Source organism: Halichoeres trimaculatus, unplaced genomic scaffold (genome assembly GCF_033239565.1).
Source record: "Halichoeres trimaculatus isolate MK-OKI-2021-1 unplaced genomic scaffold, fHalTri1.1 fHalTri1_scaffold_19, whole genome shotgun sequence".
In the NCBI taxonomy this organism is placed as follows: domain Eukaryota; kingdom Metazoa; phylum Chordata; class Actinopteri; order Labriformes; family Labridae; genus Halichoeres; species Halichoeres trimaculatus.
In genome coordinates this window covers 27,456,726-27,473,354 of record NW_027437197.1, presented here as the reverse complement: position 1 = coordinate 27,473,354, position 16,629 = coordinate 27,456,726, and the positions used below count along the sequence as shown (strand labels likewise).

The 16,629-nt window shown below is 41.8% G+C and overlaps 1 protein-coding gene across 1 annotated transcript; it reads right to left on the bottom strand.

Annotated features, from left to right (window-relative positions):
* Positions 1 to 8,732: 8,732 nt before the first annotated feature.
* On the bottom strand, positions 8,733 to 15,352 carry tnfaip6 (tumor necrosis factor, alpha-induced protein 6). The gene is made up of 6 exons (XM_074695227.1): positions 15,199 to 15,352; positions 13,379 to 13,516; positions 11,806 to 11,967; positions 9,192 to 9,420; positions 9,069 to 9,109; positions 8,733 to 8,975 (listed from the first exon to the last, which is right to left on the bottom strand). The coding sequence occupies exons 1-6, from the start codon at positions 15,296 to 15,298 to the stop codon at positions 8,854 to 8,856; spliced, it is 792 nt and encodes a 263-aa protein (XP_074551328.1). The 5' UTR covers positions 15,299 to 15,352; the 3' UTR covers positions 8,733 to 8,853.
* Positions 15,353 to 16,629: the final 1,277 nt, after the last annotated feature.

Genomic DNA, 16,629 nt, shown 5'->3' with positions numbered 1-16,629 from the left:
GGATTTTTAGTATACTGCAGATTCTGCAAGTTTTTGCATACTGAACTACTACATACTGAATATCAGCCAAAATAGTCGGCACTGCTAGTGTTGTAGGTGGTTTCTAAAACAGCCGCAGTCTCCCCGACGTCGACTGTTTGTTTCTGAAACTGAAAAAAGAATTCAAAAGAATTCCTGTCCAGTTTTCCAATTGATGTTGTTTTGCACATCCCTCTAAAATATTCTATCAAAAGCCGCGTTTCCACCAAGCAGTCCGGGTCGGTTCGTCTCGGTACGGTGCGCTTTTAGCAGCGTTTCCACAGACTCATCCCGGGACGGATCCCTAAAAATCGAGACGAGCCATCTCACTTTTTTGGGACCCTTTCGTATGGGTGCCTGACTGAACCGATCCGCTCTCGGGAGGTGGAGCAACACACTGCAGACCGTTGATTGGTCAAAAGAATCGTCACTTACCCCGACAGCGGCTGCATTTCTCCTGGTGGCTCACAGTCTTCTCTGAAACGAAGCTTGATTGCACTTTGTATCAAAGAGTTACATGAAAATCACAGAGAGGACGAAATGCTGCATGTCTTTCATCCGTGCTCTTTGTTTACTGTGTCGCGTTTTCTTCTTTGTTGGATTTAGTCAAGCGCTATTGTTTACCAGCTGTGGCTTCCGGCATCCAGCTTACACGCCCCCCACCACGAGAGGGCACAGTTTGCTGTGGAAACGCAAACGGGATGAGACTTAACTGTCCCAAACCGTCCCAAACCGTACTGAACCGACCCGTACTGCTTGGTGGAAACGCAGCTATACATACAGTCATAGAACAGATGGCAAATTGTCTCATCCTCAGATCCACAGAGAGTACAAGAATATTCAATATCAAGGTTAAATCTCCCTAGGTTTTTTTGACCAAGGTAGGTTTATCAGTCTGTTTCCTGGATATAAAAGACACAAGCAGAAACAAATCAAGCTGTTTTTCCGTTGGTGCCAAGAATAAAAACAAAACAAAAACAGAAAATGACTCGTTTTTTTTCGTTTTTGTGTTTTGCGAAAAAAAACAGCCCTTTTTTATTTTTGTTTTTTGTTTTTGTTTTCACACAAAAAATTAAAATTCTACTTCATATTTCATTTTGTTAGTGGGCGGGGCTTCGAAGCCCGACAGTGCCTGTGCTCTTCACAATAAAAGTTTCTCTGGCAGGTATGGAGAACCGGACTTTCAGTGCATTGCCTGCATTTTTTCCAAATGAATATGCATATCTTGTCAGAAATAACTATGAAAACCTGAAACTTAACTTTTAATATTGAACTACACTGATTGGGCTAGGGTTTATGCCAGAACTACGCTGACATACTTCCACTAAAATCCCTGCCGGCACAACCACTTCTGGTCACTTGTTTAAAATGGCAAAGTGGGAGAAAAACAAATTGCATCGTGTGGTAACTAGCACTTCCGCGGAGCATTGTTGCGTTCCACTGTGTCAGGCATCCAGTCGACTCGCGGTGGACTCGGAGCCTGAGGATGCACCGGAGGAGGCAGCAGCCAGCGTAAACTGCGGGTCACCATGACTATACCTCCCTCCCAGATCTCGCAGTAGTTGATCCTGCCCTGGAGGAAAATCGATCACTCAGAGAGGAGATCAAATACTTGAAGGAGGAGATGGATAGGATGACAATGAGGCAGCGGTTTGGCATTTTCAGTTTTTCACAAGGTAAATGGGTCATTATCATATTGGAGAAATTTCAATAATCCCTGAACAAAAAACCAAATCATGCAGTTGTTGTAAGATTTTCTTGTCCTGACACCAAATTTACATAAATTGGGAGAAATAATAGTTTAAAATGTTTCTAAAAATACCAAATAAGTTTGGGGTACCCCTCTAATATGCGCTTTTTCTCTTGTCCCCCGCCCTTGGTGACCTAATTAAACTCCTGTTAAAACTGTTAAAATGCCCTGTAAAACTAATTTCTTCTGTATTATTTTATTCGCAGATGTCTCTTTTAGATGTGGAAACATGTTTGTCAATCAACATAATATTTTAATAAGTATTATTGTGCAAGAAACCTGTGTCCCCCAACTTGCACGCAATCCTGTTACCTTAAACCTTTTAGCATGGTAGAAGAAGAAATGTGTGAGTCACATGCTACGCTGGAAATGACATCATTAGACAGTCTCCCAACAGCATGGTTAGAGCAAAGGTATTTGCAGTTTTCTTTTTTTTTTCATATTTTTATAAGATTGTCAGCCTTGTTTGAATGTCTCACTTACCTAAATCAATCCTGTTACCCATATTTCTAGAAAAATATAAATATTTAGACAAAAAACTTTACTTATTTACTCATGTAGGTTTGTCCCATTGGTAAATGCGAACAGCTAGCCAAATAGCTAGCATGGATTACTGAGAAAAAGCTACAATTAGCATAGATTTGCAATCCTGTTACTTGCAATCCTGTTACTGTGATTTGAGTAACAGGGTTGCATCTTCTCAGTTTACACCTAATCAACTGTTATTTATGGTTCAGTATTTATAATGCAAATTAATTTAGTTTAAATGTAAAATGTTGGATCAGGCCCAAAATGCACACACACGTTCACTGTCACAGCCTGAGTGCATTTCTATCGCTGGTTGCATTAACATTAATGCTCCATAGCGCCACCAAGGGGCTCAAAATTTCAGCCACTCTGACTACTTTAAACTACAGGCCTGAAATTTGGTGGGCATAACAAGCATGCCTAGACCTACAAAAAAGTCTATTATGATCATAGTCATCCGAACAGGAAGTTCGCTATTTGGATGTAAACATCAAATTTTGAAGATTTTTAGCCTCAGACAAAATGGAACAATTCCTAGGTTTTTCATCAGATCAACTCCAAACTTGGCTTGTGTGCACTATACGCATTGACAATGATACGTTCCAAATGGATTTTTGCTATGTCAATGGGCGTGGCCACAAATGACAGTCAAAGTTGACCATTTTAACTGTTTCATGAAAACCTTAATAGCTGTCTTGTACATTCTTGGATCGAGACCAAAATGCACACAGAGGTTCAGTGTCACAGCTTTAGTGTGTTTCTATCACTGGTTGCACTAACATTAATGCTCCATAGCACCACCCAGGGGCTCAAATCTGCAGCCCATCCAGCCACTTTGGGCTACGGGCATCAAAACTTTTGGGCTAAACTCTCATGCCTAGCCCCCCGCATTTAGCCATCGCAAGGGACATTTGGGATATCCTGTAAAAAAAAATGTGATTTGTAAATGTCATATTTCCATTGGGCTGTGGAAAGTTCTACTATTTTCTACCATTTTGCACTTGGTATTTGTGTTTTGAAAAGTGCCGCGTTTGCACTGACTCTGAGTTTAAGAATATGTTTGTACTTTTTTTTTTTTCTTCTATTTTTGAAAACTGGCAAGTTTGCAGTAACAAAGTTTTTTCTGAATATTCTTGCACTTGATTTTTGTTTGTTTTTTTGAAAATTGTCGATTTTGCATGTGTGTGTTTTTTTTTCAAGCCAAAGTAGCACATATTTGAATTGCTTATTGTTCAATAATAGTGCAAACATACATTTTTACAATTAATATATAAAAGATTATTCAACAATTGTTTCTGTGGTCTTAAGCATTTTTTTTACATTTACATATTTTTCTATGAGAAAACTAAAGCTATTTAACTCTCTAATTTAATGCAACCCTGTTACTGTAATTTTAACCCTGTCACCATATCATTTTAATCAAAAATAATTATAAATGACTTCCTAAGCTCACAGGAGTTAACCATATTGGCCTTTAATTAAAGATGTGCATGAACTTTTAGAGCAAGTTTTTGAAAATAAATGTCGAAATTAGTACAGTGACACATGCCATTTTTTAAAAGTTGGGTATTATACTTTTTTAAAAGTTGTTTATGTTACGAACTGAAAGATGTTACGGGGTATGAGGTAAGTAACGATAAATAATTAAGAAGGAAAAAAACCCAGAGTAGAGAAACAACTTCAAGGCAGATTACCCAAGTCAGATGATAGAGTTTATTCAAACAAAAAGGATCAAAAAATCACTCTGAATCAACCTGAGGAAAGGTAGAGTAAAAACCTCTACAAACAACGAGCACAAGCACTGCAGGCTTCACACCACACCACACCGATCCACTCTGGTCTGGGAAAAGAGCAGGAATGAGAGAGGGTGAGACACCACTCAGCTCCAACTCATGTAGGCTCCTACTCATTAAGTCTGAGCTGCAACACCTGCTGCAGCTCCACATGCACAGGAGGAACCTGCAAAGGAGAAAGGGGGTGGGAACAGAAACAAACCACCACAGGGCACGTTACAGTTTATATTAATTTAAATCAACTAAAATCTGTAGTTAAATGGTTATTCAGAGAGAATTTTATTTCCTTTACCTAATGGTAAAGAAATTAAAAGTAAGTTAATGTGCCTTTTCAGCTTACTGAGTGTTGGTAACAGGGTTGTGCTAGATATAGCTTTCATCAAATAAAACATGCGATAAATGAAAATCCTTTAATGCCTGAGATGCACCAGTCAAGCTTTTCATAGTTTAATATATACTATTGATAAATATATAACAGATCATTGTCAAACAGAAACTACATTTTTCAAAAATTCTGAAGCCCAAATGTCCTCCAATATGATAATGACCCAAATGATATATCCTCCAGCTAGTCTCAATATGTAGAAGCTATGGTCTACGATCTGAAACCCAGTTTGGCTGATGAGACACATTTGGAAAAACGCAGCCTCACTCACCCCTCCCCTCCATGTTCCAAGATCCCGCCCCCCAGCTCGTATGGCCCTCTTCACCACCTGACAACACACCCCCTCCGACAGAGCAAGAAGCGGCCGGCAGAAAATGTAACAAACAAGACAGTCATCCTCCTTGTAACACACAGTGGTAGCTGTTACGATTAGACCGGCGCGATCAAACCATGAATTAGCCGGCGAAGCAGGTCTGGTGTTGCCACTGCCAGCTGATCAGAGCAGAGCCGACTGTGGGCGAGGCTTTACCTTTCTCTGCGTGTCTTCACCAGCTCAGTTTACAATGCTAAAGATGTGTGGCTAACTTCTGCTAAAATCTATTGACAGAGCCGACCCGTTCCGACCAGCAGCGTTCGGTCATCAGCCAGTACAGGCTCAGACTAACCAGAGTTATTCAGCTGACATCTCCCAGTGCGGTAAACAAAGTCATTACCTGTTGCAGCGAACAGCTGTTTGCCGGCTGATACATGAAGCGCAGCTTCGGTTTCCCCGTGACGTGCACAACACACAACCAAACTCTTTCTAAGATTTCTGTGATTTTTACGGAAGCACTCACCAGAGCAGGTAGGCACCTGTATCCATCCTGGACTGGCCAGATCAGATCACTTTCTCTAATTTCCTCACTGTATGAAAGCAGGTTCACGCTGAGCACATGTGACAGACGTGACAGAGTCTGGAGACGCCGTGGAGAACGTTCTGCTGCCTGCTGCAACATCTTCCAGCTCGACCAGTTTGACAGTGGGTTAGCAATGGTGAGGGGTGGCATTTCTTTGGGGGGGGGGGGGGGGGGGGGGGCACACAGCCCTCCATGTGCTCACCAGAAGTATCTTGGCCATCAGGTATCAAGATGAGATCCTCAGACCTCTTGTGAGACCATATGCTGGTGCGGCTGGCCCTGGGTTCCTCCTAATGCAAGACAATGCTAGAGTTCATGTGGCTGGAGTGTGTCAGCAGTTCCTGCAAGACGAAGGTGTGGATGCTATGGACTGGCACGCCTGTTCCCCAGACCTGAATCCAACTGAGCACATCTGGGACATTATGTTTCGCTCCATCCAGCAACGCCAAGTTGCACCACAAACTGTCAAATATCCGCAATTCAATTTTGCCTACACGAAAAAAAAACTCAGACTGGCGTGAGGGTGAAAGTTTAATTTCCAAAAAAACACAGAGGTAGACTACTATGTCAAAAAGGAGAGAGATGCAGGCTGGCTGTGGAGGCGTTGAGGGAATCGTGGAGATCACTGTGAACAGAGGAGAGGCAAGAGAGGTCAGCAGGCAGCACTGGAAACACTGCGGATTGTGATGAGAAACTCAACAGATAACCTGTGTACCACAGAGGTGCAGGCACAAACTGGAAGCTCGCCGGAGATGAACAGGAGTTAAGAGCAGCTGTAGATTGCCACTGATGAGGTTGGAGATCATGTGGAGATCACTGTTAAAAAGCTCCAAAGTTCCATCCTTCCTCCCTCCACTTGCGTGGTTCCCTTGCATCTTAGTCCCTCTTACCAGATATACATGGAGGCCAGGATGCCAGGAAATGAGGAGAGGAGACAGGATGGAGGAGATACGTTTTTAGAGCAATTGGACATCCTCTCCTCCAGAGCGTCACATGAAGAGACGTGTTTCAGTGATGACGGCATCAGGTGATCACCTCTGGGTCATCTGTCAGTCAGCTCTAACAGCTGTTTGTGTGTCTGCACATGTGTGCTGTAATAACTCTGATCAAACAGAAACAGTAACAGAGATTTGTCTGTTCTTTTAACCTGTTTAACAAACACGTTACCATGAAGAAAACCTGCTCTCTGTTTATTCTGTGTGCTATTGAGAAGCTCATGGATCACTTTACCGGTAAGATGCGTCATTAATAGATTATTTATGAATTATTTAGCCTTTATCTAGAGCCCATCTGATAGTGAACTCTGAAACGTATTAATATAACCCAGTTTATTGTGTTTCAGGAAGATATTATTTATTAGATTTCAGTTTTCAGTATAAATACAAACACTTTATCACCAGATTTATCACCTGTCTCTGAGCGATCCTCTGTGCCTGTTTTCAGCTCGTCTTTTCCCTCATTAAACTCTGTTGTGTTTGTGAAGTGTCATGTAGAGAAGTCTGAGCTGCTGCAGCGTCTATTTAGAGAGTGATAGTCCATATGGGGTCGTGTCTGTCAGTGTAAAGACTTCCTTTAAGTTAGCTCTGGTGTTTCCTCGATCATAGCTCCTCCGATCAGTCTCCTCCATCCTCTCTCTTCTCTACTCTCTCCTCTGGCACAATTATTATTGCTTTGGGACAGCCTTCAAAATGGCGACTCAGAAAGTACTACCGGTTCCGGAGAGGAGAGATGAGAGAAGAGGGAGGAGGCATAAAATTATCGCTTTGAAATGCATCCTAAGTCTGCAACCATGATGACTTACGGAAAGGGTGCATTAAGGGCTCAGAAAGACAGGACGAGAGCCCTCACACACTTTACAACGCGGGACGCCCCTCTAAAGCCCTGTTTCCACCAAGCAGTCCGATTTAGATCAGTATGGTTTGGTACGGTTTGGCACTGTTAAGCTTGGTCCTGTTTGCGTTGCATAATAGTGTTACATAACAGTGATTTGCTTCAGAGAAGATTGTGGCTGTTTTCCAAACTGCAATCCTACCCACAGCTTTTGCTTGTAGTATGTAGTATGACTGTTCTGTTGGGTCTGTTTTGTAGTATACTACTCTGGTGTCCGGTTTCAGGAGCAGAGCTACAGATGATTTTTTTTTTTTTTAGCCTTTATTATAAATCTACAAAACACTCTTTGGGCAGATCTTGGTATTTTAGTTATTTTGTTAATCATATCACACAGAATCATCTTACTTGATTTCTAATCTTACACCAAAAGTTTTATTGTTTACTGAAAATAAATCTAAAAGGGATTTTTATTTTTTACAGCTGATGGAAAAACCACTTCTATAAAAACCCACGTATGGTGTCTATTTGTTGAAGTAAACACCTCTTTTATGACTGGAAGTAACAAGATTTACTGCTGTTTCTTTGCATCACTTCATTTCTATCTCACAGACCGTCCAACAATAGTGTTGTGTTGTAATTATTATGCTGATTAATTCCAGGAGATGGCAGTAATTCACCAAAACCTGCCAACTGGAAATTGGGGATTTTTAGTATACTGCAGATTTTTCATGTTTTCACATACTACCTACCACTTACTGCCAAAAGAGTAGGCACTGCTCCTCCTCATGGTAAGTGACGATTCTTTTAACCAATCAATGGTCTACAGTGTTGTAGCTCCACCTTCAGAGATCGGATTGGTTTAGTCTGGCACCCATACAAAAGGCTGCCAAAAGTGGGACAGCTCATCTTGGTTAATTGGAGGTCTGTCCAGGGATTAGTCAGTGGAGATGCTGTGAAATGCGTGCCTTGCTGAGACAAACTGAGCTGAACTACCTGGTGGTTACAGGGCTTAAGTTAGTGAGTCCTTCCTTTGTTGTTTAATTCTGTGTCACTGGCTGCACGTGAGTTGTCCACATGCTGAAAACGTGACTCGTTGAATAAGTGACTCCCGTCACTCCTCGATATGCAAGAAAAAGTAGATATTTTCATAAAAATGAAAAAATTGTAACTAACAGTGACTTGGATAAGTCACTTCAATCTTATTACTGGTTTGGAAAAAGTGACGCGTTAGTTTAGTGGTTACAGAAAACAGTATTCAAATTGGAGTAAAGTGTTCCTAGGTAACGTGTTACTGACATGTACACTAATGATACAGAGAATAATATTAATGGAAGTTGCCTGAGGAGTCTATCACATTATCAGTCCATACTTTAAAAAGCTCCCTGTATAGTTGACTTATGATTGGAGTTATAGACCCAGTGATGATTTAAACAGAGCAGATGTTGAATGTGGTGGTCTTCTTTCCAAACAAAGGAGAAAAGTTAGGACAGTTTTTTAAAATGTATTTATTTTCCTAGAAAGTACCAGCATCATAAAATAAAACAAACTGTAAAGGCATTTTTAAAAAACCTGAAACATACACATTTATTTTAATACAGACCATGAGCTGACTAAAGACATCGTACAAGCAGCAGCAGTGTCTGAAACATGTGGTCAGTGTAGATTGTGGGTGTAATTGTGTGGAAACAGAAAGGACTCAATGGCAGTGTATTCCAGCTGAAAACCTCCAGCTATGACCGAGGCGTCAGAGAGGAACTTCAGTGTCATGACGTTTCCTGTGAACCCAAACAGCAGACACAAATATCAGAGTCACAGCGGAGATAACATCAGTGAGGGGGTGTCTAGGTTAACCAATGAGGATTTCTCACCTGTGCTAATGATTTCATCAGGTAGCTCATCACCACAGAACCTGTAAATACAGAGATTAAAACCTTACCAAAACAAAGGCCATGTTTCATCCCTCTAAAGTCTCTGAGAGTTTAAAGTCTCACCTCCCAGCGAAGCCTGAGACGTCATCGTAGCTGTCGTACACCTCCAGATAATCTGCCAAACAAGCTGTATCGTCCTCCACATCAAACTCCAGGAAGTGGAGACGGATTCTCTGACCCAGGCGCACCCTGATGTGCCAGTAACAGATCTGCTCATCTTGGTACTCATCAGGAAAACCTGGAGACTGAATGGTCCTTTGCTGGTCTGTCAGGACGCCACCACACTCTTTAGCTGAAAGACGCAAGAGGAACAGGTCACATTAACCCTCAAGTTCCTGATGGCTGATGGAGGATCAGACTTACCCTGCATACACAGAGGCTGAATGGGAGTGTTAGCCTATAATCTGACTGCTGGATAGCCAAGTATTCTCTACACTCTGTAGCTTTAAGGAAAAATGTTTCCTGGCAGCCAAAACTGGTGTTGTGCAAATGCAAACTTGAATAAACCTGGATGCAGCTTTACTTTCCATGATTCACCATGAGCAGAGTCACAGGTGGTGGAGAATGTGCCAGAACACACTGAACACATTAAACACAGCTTATATGATCTACTATGTGATATATGATTCCATTATCCATCTTCATCCTCAAGCAGCTGGTTGTATTTTGGATCTCTCCATGAGAAGCAGAAGAACATATAATATAGATGGGGCAGTGCCCTTTACGTGTGAGCTTCAGATGAATTCAGAACAGAAGGCAGAAACCTTTTGTTGAAGTAAAAAGAATCAAACACACATGTTCAGACAAAGGCATGAAAAGCTTTCCTGTCTCTTGGAGGGAGAAGAAATTAAGCTTCTTATTCGTACACAATAAAAAACTTAAGGCCACATCCATCACTGAGACGGGGAACTAACATCTAATCCAGACTGAAGGCGACTTCAAAGACCCATGTGACCAGAGTCTTTGTAGATTTGAGGGTTTAAAAACAGTGAAATGTAGGCCTTTGTTTCCCAGTTTTCTGTCTGATATAACTTTAACCACCAACAACAGACTGAAAGAAACCAGACACAGAGATAGAGGAGAGACACTCCCTGAACTGCTCTGATATTAAGGTAGTAATCTGCAGACTTTCAAACCTGTGTGAGACTCTGTGTGAGTTTTGATGACCTCCTGTGGACAAAGAGATACCTCCACACACCTTTATACTGTCAACAGCTCTGTAGTTTCACTTCTTGGTCCTGACTCGGATGAATCATCAGAACGTGCTGGTTTTCTCCTTGTCTATCTCTCTCTCAGTGACTGTGGTCACTTGGTGAAATCTTATCCAGAAGTTAACTGAAGTTGTCTCTCCTGCAGGTCTATTCTGGGTCTGAGTCTGATAACTCACAGGGAGGGGCTCAGATTGTTTTGTCTCCTCATGTGACGCAAAGCAGAGGTGACGACATCCTGAGTGTGTCTGTGAAGACTCAGACCGGACGACTACACTTAACCCTGAGGTCTGGGTCTTCCCCACTGGGACTCATGAGTCTGATGGTTCACCACAGACACACAGTCATCACTTACTCTTTAAACGCAGAAACCTCCACATATTTGACTCAACGGACAGACTCACAGATACTCCTGAAATCTTCTTGTGGCTGCAGAAAGGTGTTCTAACTCTTCACCTGATGAACTGGTCTAATTCCTGGAGGTGTTTTGATATCGCTTTATATTAAGGTCCTGTAATAAGCTTTAATAAGACCTTTGTAAGTGCTTATAAGATGCTTATTCACATCATTATTTGTTTATAAGACTATATAACTGCTTAATAAGTGTTTAATAAGGTCATTGTAAGGGTTAGGCCCCACAGGTTAGGTTTAGGCATGGGGCCCTGAATGGTTAGGTTTAGGCATGGGGCCCTGAATGGTTAGGTTTAGGCATGGGGCCCCGAATGGTTAGGTTTAGGAATGGGGCCCCGAATGGTTAGGTTTAGGCATGGGGCCCCGAATGGTTAGGTTTAGGCATGGGGCCCAGAATGGTTAGGTTTAGGCATGGGGCCCTGAATGGTTAGGTTTAGGCATGGGGCCCCGAATGGTTAGGTTTAGGCATGGGGCCCTGAATGGTTAGGTTTAGGCATGGGGCCCTGAATGGTTAGGTTTAGGCATGGGGCCCTGAATGGTTAGGTTTAGGGGAAGGGCTGGGGTAGGGCTCATGAGAGACAAAAGCAGAAGACAAAAAACAAAGAGGGTTAGGGTTAGGTTCCATATAGCTTATAGATTAAGTTGTCATGTATTAACTATTACAATGACCTTAATAAACACTTATTAAGCAGTTATATAGTCTTATAAACAAATGATAATGTTAATAAGCATCTTATACGTACTTACAAAAGTCTTATTAATGCTTATTACAGGACCTTAATGTAAAGCGTTACCGGTGTTTTTCCTGTGCAGACTATCTAAAAACATCATGCATTTTCATACAGTTTTTAAGCTTTTACGAGTCAAACAGATCATTTGGACTGACTTTCTGTCGGGCAGAAAGAAAAGAAACTTAGCCACTCTACAGGCAACCATCAAAGCAGTGAGTTGAACTCATTCAGCAGTGTCTGCCTTCTAAAGGAAACTTGGTGTCTCTGTTTGGACAGACTGTGCGCACAGAGCCACCGCTGAGCCTGTGTGAATGAATCTGTACTCACAGTGTGGGTTGTAGCAGTACACGTCCCATTTCTCGCTCTTGTTCAGCCTGTACCCATAGTCGATGATGCCGATCTTCCCAAAGCCACAGTTGGCGCCGGCTTTGACAATGGGATAACCAACACGTCCTCTGTCGAACCATCCAGCTGCACACACATGGAAACCTGAACAGCAGCAGAACAATGTTTCATTCAACAGATGACTGATCCAGCTGAGCCACAGAGGCTTCACTGTGTGAGGGGGACCTGATCACAAGCTGATTTAGAGTTCATGCTTGTTGTTTGTGTTCAGTCTTTAGATTCTGACAGTTAAGCTCAGAGTTACAGTCTGCAGACCTCATCCAGAACAGCCAGGATGAAACAGGACCTCCTGCACAGACGTTTTGGGGGAGAACTCAGCTGAGGGGCTGGATGCTGTCTCTGTGATACCCCCCACCCAAGAAAGTGTTAACAGGTTTTACCGCTCTCCTGGGGAACTTAAAGATTTGGCACAGAGTCATTAAACAGCATGGAAAGGAGTTTTTCACACACTCACTCTCAGGGACCTTTTGCCTGCAAACACATAAAGCTTCTCTGGTACATGTTAAGAGCATTCCTGTGAGCTTAGAAATGTATGAACAGTCTAAAAACAGGCTCTTTGTGGAGTTTTATGTCGTTAATGGGAAACAGAAAAGGTAAACACTCCCTCTCTTTATCTGGAGACGTAGCTTACTGATGTATGCATCAAGTCACGAGGATAGCGTGGTGTGTTTATAGCCAGCCTGAGATCCACCATCCACTGGTTTAGAGCTGGATTTACTGCACATTAAAAAATTAACCCTTAAACTCTTCCCTTCTAAACAGATTATCCCTTTAGGAAAACACTTTGCTTTGAATTTAGCATCCTGCAGCAAACAAACCTTTTTCTCTCAGTTCAATTTCCGTTTCCCTCCATGCAGTTCTGTGTATCAGATCAGCTGCTTGAGTTAGAGGTCAGTTCCAGACAACAAAACCAAACTGACAAAGAAAACCAAAAGGAGAAAATGCTCACTGTGGAGACGAATGATTCATTTATGAAGCAGACACAGATGGCGGCGGTCCATCAGAGGTTGCACCTGAGGTTTCTGCATGTGTAAAGGAAGGTTTGTTTACAAAGTCTCTAAGTGGTCACTTGTGTTTGTGATGTGTCTCTACAGATGCATCGTTTCTGCTTTGCAACTGTTTTCTCCTGATGAAGATTGCTTGGGCCAGTGAAAGTTATTCATCCTTGCTGGCCACTGCAGCTTTGTGCATACATGAGTACAGCTGTAGTTTGACCTTTGACCTGCCTCTGCAAACACAGATTGTTCAGAGTTTTAATGAGTACTGCGCCCAGTCCACCTTCAAACAGACCGAACCCTTCCTCCCATCAAACAGCACTTTAACTCATGTGGACCAGATCAAACAGTGCTGAGTGAATAATGACACTGTTCCTGGACTAAAATTGTGTGTGTGTGTGTGTGTGTGTGTGTGTGTGTGTGTGTGTGTGTGTGTGTGTGTGTGTGTGTGTGTGTGTGTGTGTGTGTGTGTGTGTGTGTGTGTGTACTGTGCTTCAGACCTATCTGCCGAGCAGCCTCCAGCTGCTGGTACGTGGCGAGCGACCCTCCCTCGAACTTGCAGACAGCCTTGGCCTCCTTGTAGGTCAGCTGGTATCTCCCTTTGCGTGATTCTCGGTGGTAAACTCCAGCTGCTTGTTCTGTCAGACAGAGAAACACAAGAGCTGTTTCTGAGCAGAGAAATGAAGTCTGTGTGTTGTTCAGGGAAACCTCAGAGACTTAAATCAAAGCCTGAAACACAAAGAAGTTTCTAAAGAGCATGTAGAGAAACAGATCTGAGGCTTTACTCCAGCCTGGAATGACCCAAATAGACCAACTGTGAGAATTTTCTCAGCTTTTCTGGAAAGTTCCCAACATTTGAGTCACCCGACCTCCCCGGCAGGGAGTCCTCAGCTGATGCTGTTTGGGTTTTGAGAATGTGCGAGTCCAAAGTGAGCAGAAAGAGCTTCACACAGATATTTGCTCTTTATAAAGCTGTTGAATAAATGTTTCTGACACTGAAGCCTGGTGTTCAGCATCATGAGGACTCTCTGTGCAGACTCTGTGGATTATACAAACTTTAGACCCTTTGAGGATTATATTCTGAGAGAAAGGACTGATGAAACGTGTCCTGAGACTATTCCCCCTTAACATCAGACTTCATGTGAAATGTTTTCTTCTGTGCATACGTGTTTGTCATTAACACTATGAAAACATTTTGTTCTGTTTCTCTCTCACCATAAAAACACAAAGATCAGGCTCATAAAGTCAGACAGCCCTGTGTGTATGTGTGGCTGAGATTTTTAATTTGATATAATAAAAACAGTAAAACAGTGAACAGTTTATTCTGCGAGCAGAGAAACAGGAGCTGTTGTAACTTTCTCTCTGCCTCTGTGTGTGTGGAGATGAAGTCATGCTCTCCATGTTTACTGGCCTCAGCCAGCTCATAAACATGCAGCTCAGAGCTTCTGAGAGCTGATGCTGTTAATCCTGTTTCTTTTCACAACATGTAACTGTGAGGAGCTGTGTGTGCTGTTTCCAAACACACACAAAGAAATCAGGTCAAAGCAGCTCTGAACTTCACTTCAGGCTTTTATATATTAGTCATCTCATTAGTTTTCATGTATTGATCATCTGCTCTTTTCTGCTCTCTCCTGATTCAGTAAACATAAACTTTTACACAAACACATGTAACCTCACAGTCAGGTGCTCCAGACTGCAGGGTGTGGAGTTAAACTGCATGTATCAGTACAGATATGTTAAAAATGGAACATAAGATTTATTACACATTTAAAGTGGTGACACAGGAGCAGATCTCCTTCCATCTGTCACCACCGTGTTTCTACAGCAGCTCAAAGCAGACAAACAAGTGACCAACATGTTTTTTTTTTTTTTTTGTAATTCATGGCTTCCTGTGTGAAGGTGCACTAAAGCTTAAAAAAGATGAAGAGAGTGTTTTTAGTTGGTTTAAAGAAAATATGGACAGACCTTTTTAACGGTAAAAACTTGACAAATGAAGGATTAGACCCATCAGACTGCACCCACCAGGGGGGAAAGTAACAGGGAGAATTTGGAGCTGAATGAGAGATATTCTGAAATGTTCACGTTTCCAAATACTGCAGCATTAAAAGTTGATTAATTGTGTGTAAAATATGAAGTTATTAGTATCTAAACTACAGTCTAATGTTTGGAAGAAGCTGCATCTCTTCAACAAGAACTGATGTGAAGGAAAAGAGCATCACTTCATTGTGTGATTTCAGGGAAAGAGCCTCACAGAGATGGAATTCATTCTACAACAATCAGACTTCAAGCTGTTACAGTTTGTAATGAGAGAGTTTCTTACCCAGCCATATGGAGTTGTGAAATACTCCGTTCTTGTAGCTCCATGCCTGAGCCTCTTTGAGCAGGAGGCAGAGAGCGCCAAGCAGAGCAAAGACCTGCATCCTGCAGCCAGAGAGAGAACAGCTGCTGTGAGCAGAGCTCTCAGGAGCTCCTGTGTCTTTATAGAGACCCACAGAGCTCTCAGGGCCCCCCACACTCACTCTGTGCTCCTGCCTCCTCTCAGGGCTGATGGGAGGAGACTGACCACACACAACATGACTCAACATGACATCCTCTTTTTCAGGTTCCACTTTCTAGAGTTTTATCATCAGAGATCTACACCAACACTGACCCTGACCAAGGTTTTAATAGTTTTGGATTTGTCATTATAGTTTAGTATTAGTTAGTTTTGACATTTTTTTTCCCCATTAGTTTTAATTAGTTTCAGAGCGGGCATTCTAGTTTTTATTTAGTTTTGATTTTTTTAACAAGGCTTAGTTTTAGTTTAGTTTTAGTTTTTTTCATTCCTTATTAACCAGGTGCAGGATTCAAAAAGGTCAGAGTAAAGATTTTGTTAAACTGTTTATTTTCAAGTCCAACATAGTGCTCACTGCTCAGTCAATGCTGATACTGAACTGTTGGCTGCTGCCTTCAACACAAGAAAATAATATGATCTTAGTATAAAAATATACATATAAAAAATGTAAAAATAATGTTAACAATATAATATGAGCTTTAATAATTAGAAACTTGGACTCTGTAACAATAAAGTCAGACTCACATCCAGTTAAACTATTACAGATGCTCTGATTCATTGCTCCACTACGTTTTGTCACAGCACAGCGCACAGCCAGTCAGTGCAGTAAACAAGCACGTCCCAGTACGTCGCTATGATGGTGGCACTGACAACTGCTGAAAACTGTCATCAAATTGGTCAGGAAAATGTGTCAGATTAATTTAAATCCTAAAGGCTATAAATATTGTCAAAAACTATAACTAAGGACATTTTGTCTTTAATTTTAGTTAGTTTCAGTTAGTGTTGTTAACACAAGATACAATTTTAGTTTACTTATTGTTTTTGTTTACTTTTCTAGCTTTTATTAGTTTGAATTCACTGCAATGTTTTTTTAAATTTTAGTTTTCGTTTTTAGTTACGTTTTAGTTAACTATTATAACCTTGACTCTGACACAAAGGGACCAGGGATCTCCCACATCCCCCCAGAAGCTTTGCAAAGCTAAAGAGCTAAACTCCAAATCTTTCCCCTGAGGTGCTGGCCTTTAGAAACAGATATAAGAGTCACACTGAGGGTGTTCCACTGAACATCTCTGGATCCTCACAACACAGACTACAGGGGGCTGGGGTGTGTGTGTGTTTGTGTGTGTGTGAGAGAAAGAGAGATAGTATTTGTGGGGGGTGAGTGAAGTGAAAAGTGCGTAGTACCATCTGTGAAGT

Excerpts from the sequence above, each read along its gene's own strand:
- tnfaip6 (XM_074695227.1), bottom strand. The coding sequence starts at position 15,298 with ATGCAGGTCTTTGCTCTGCTTGGCGCTCTCTGCCTCCTGCTCAAAGAG. Across the intron at positions 11,968-13,378 it reads GGAGGCTGCTCGGCAGATAG|GTTTCCATGTGTGTGCAGCT; the intron begins GTCTGAAGCACA and ends GCTGCTGTTCAG. Across the intron at positions 9,110-9,191 it reads GTCTCAGGCTTCGCTGGGAG|GTTCTGTGGTGATGAGCTAC; the intron begins GTGAGACTTTAA and ends CTGTATTTACAG.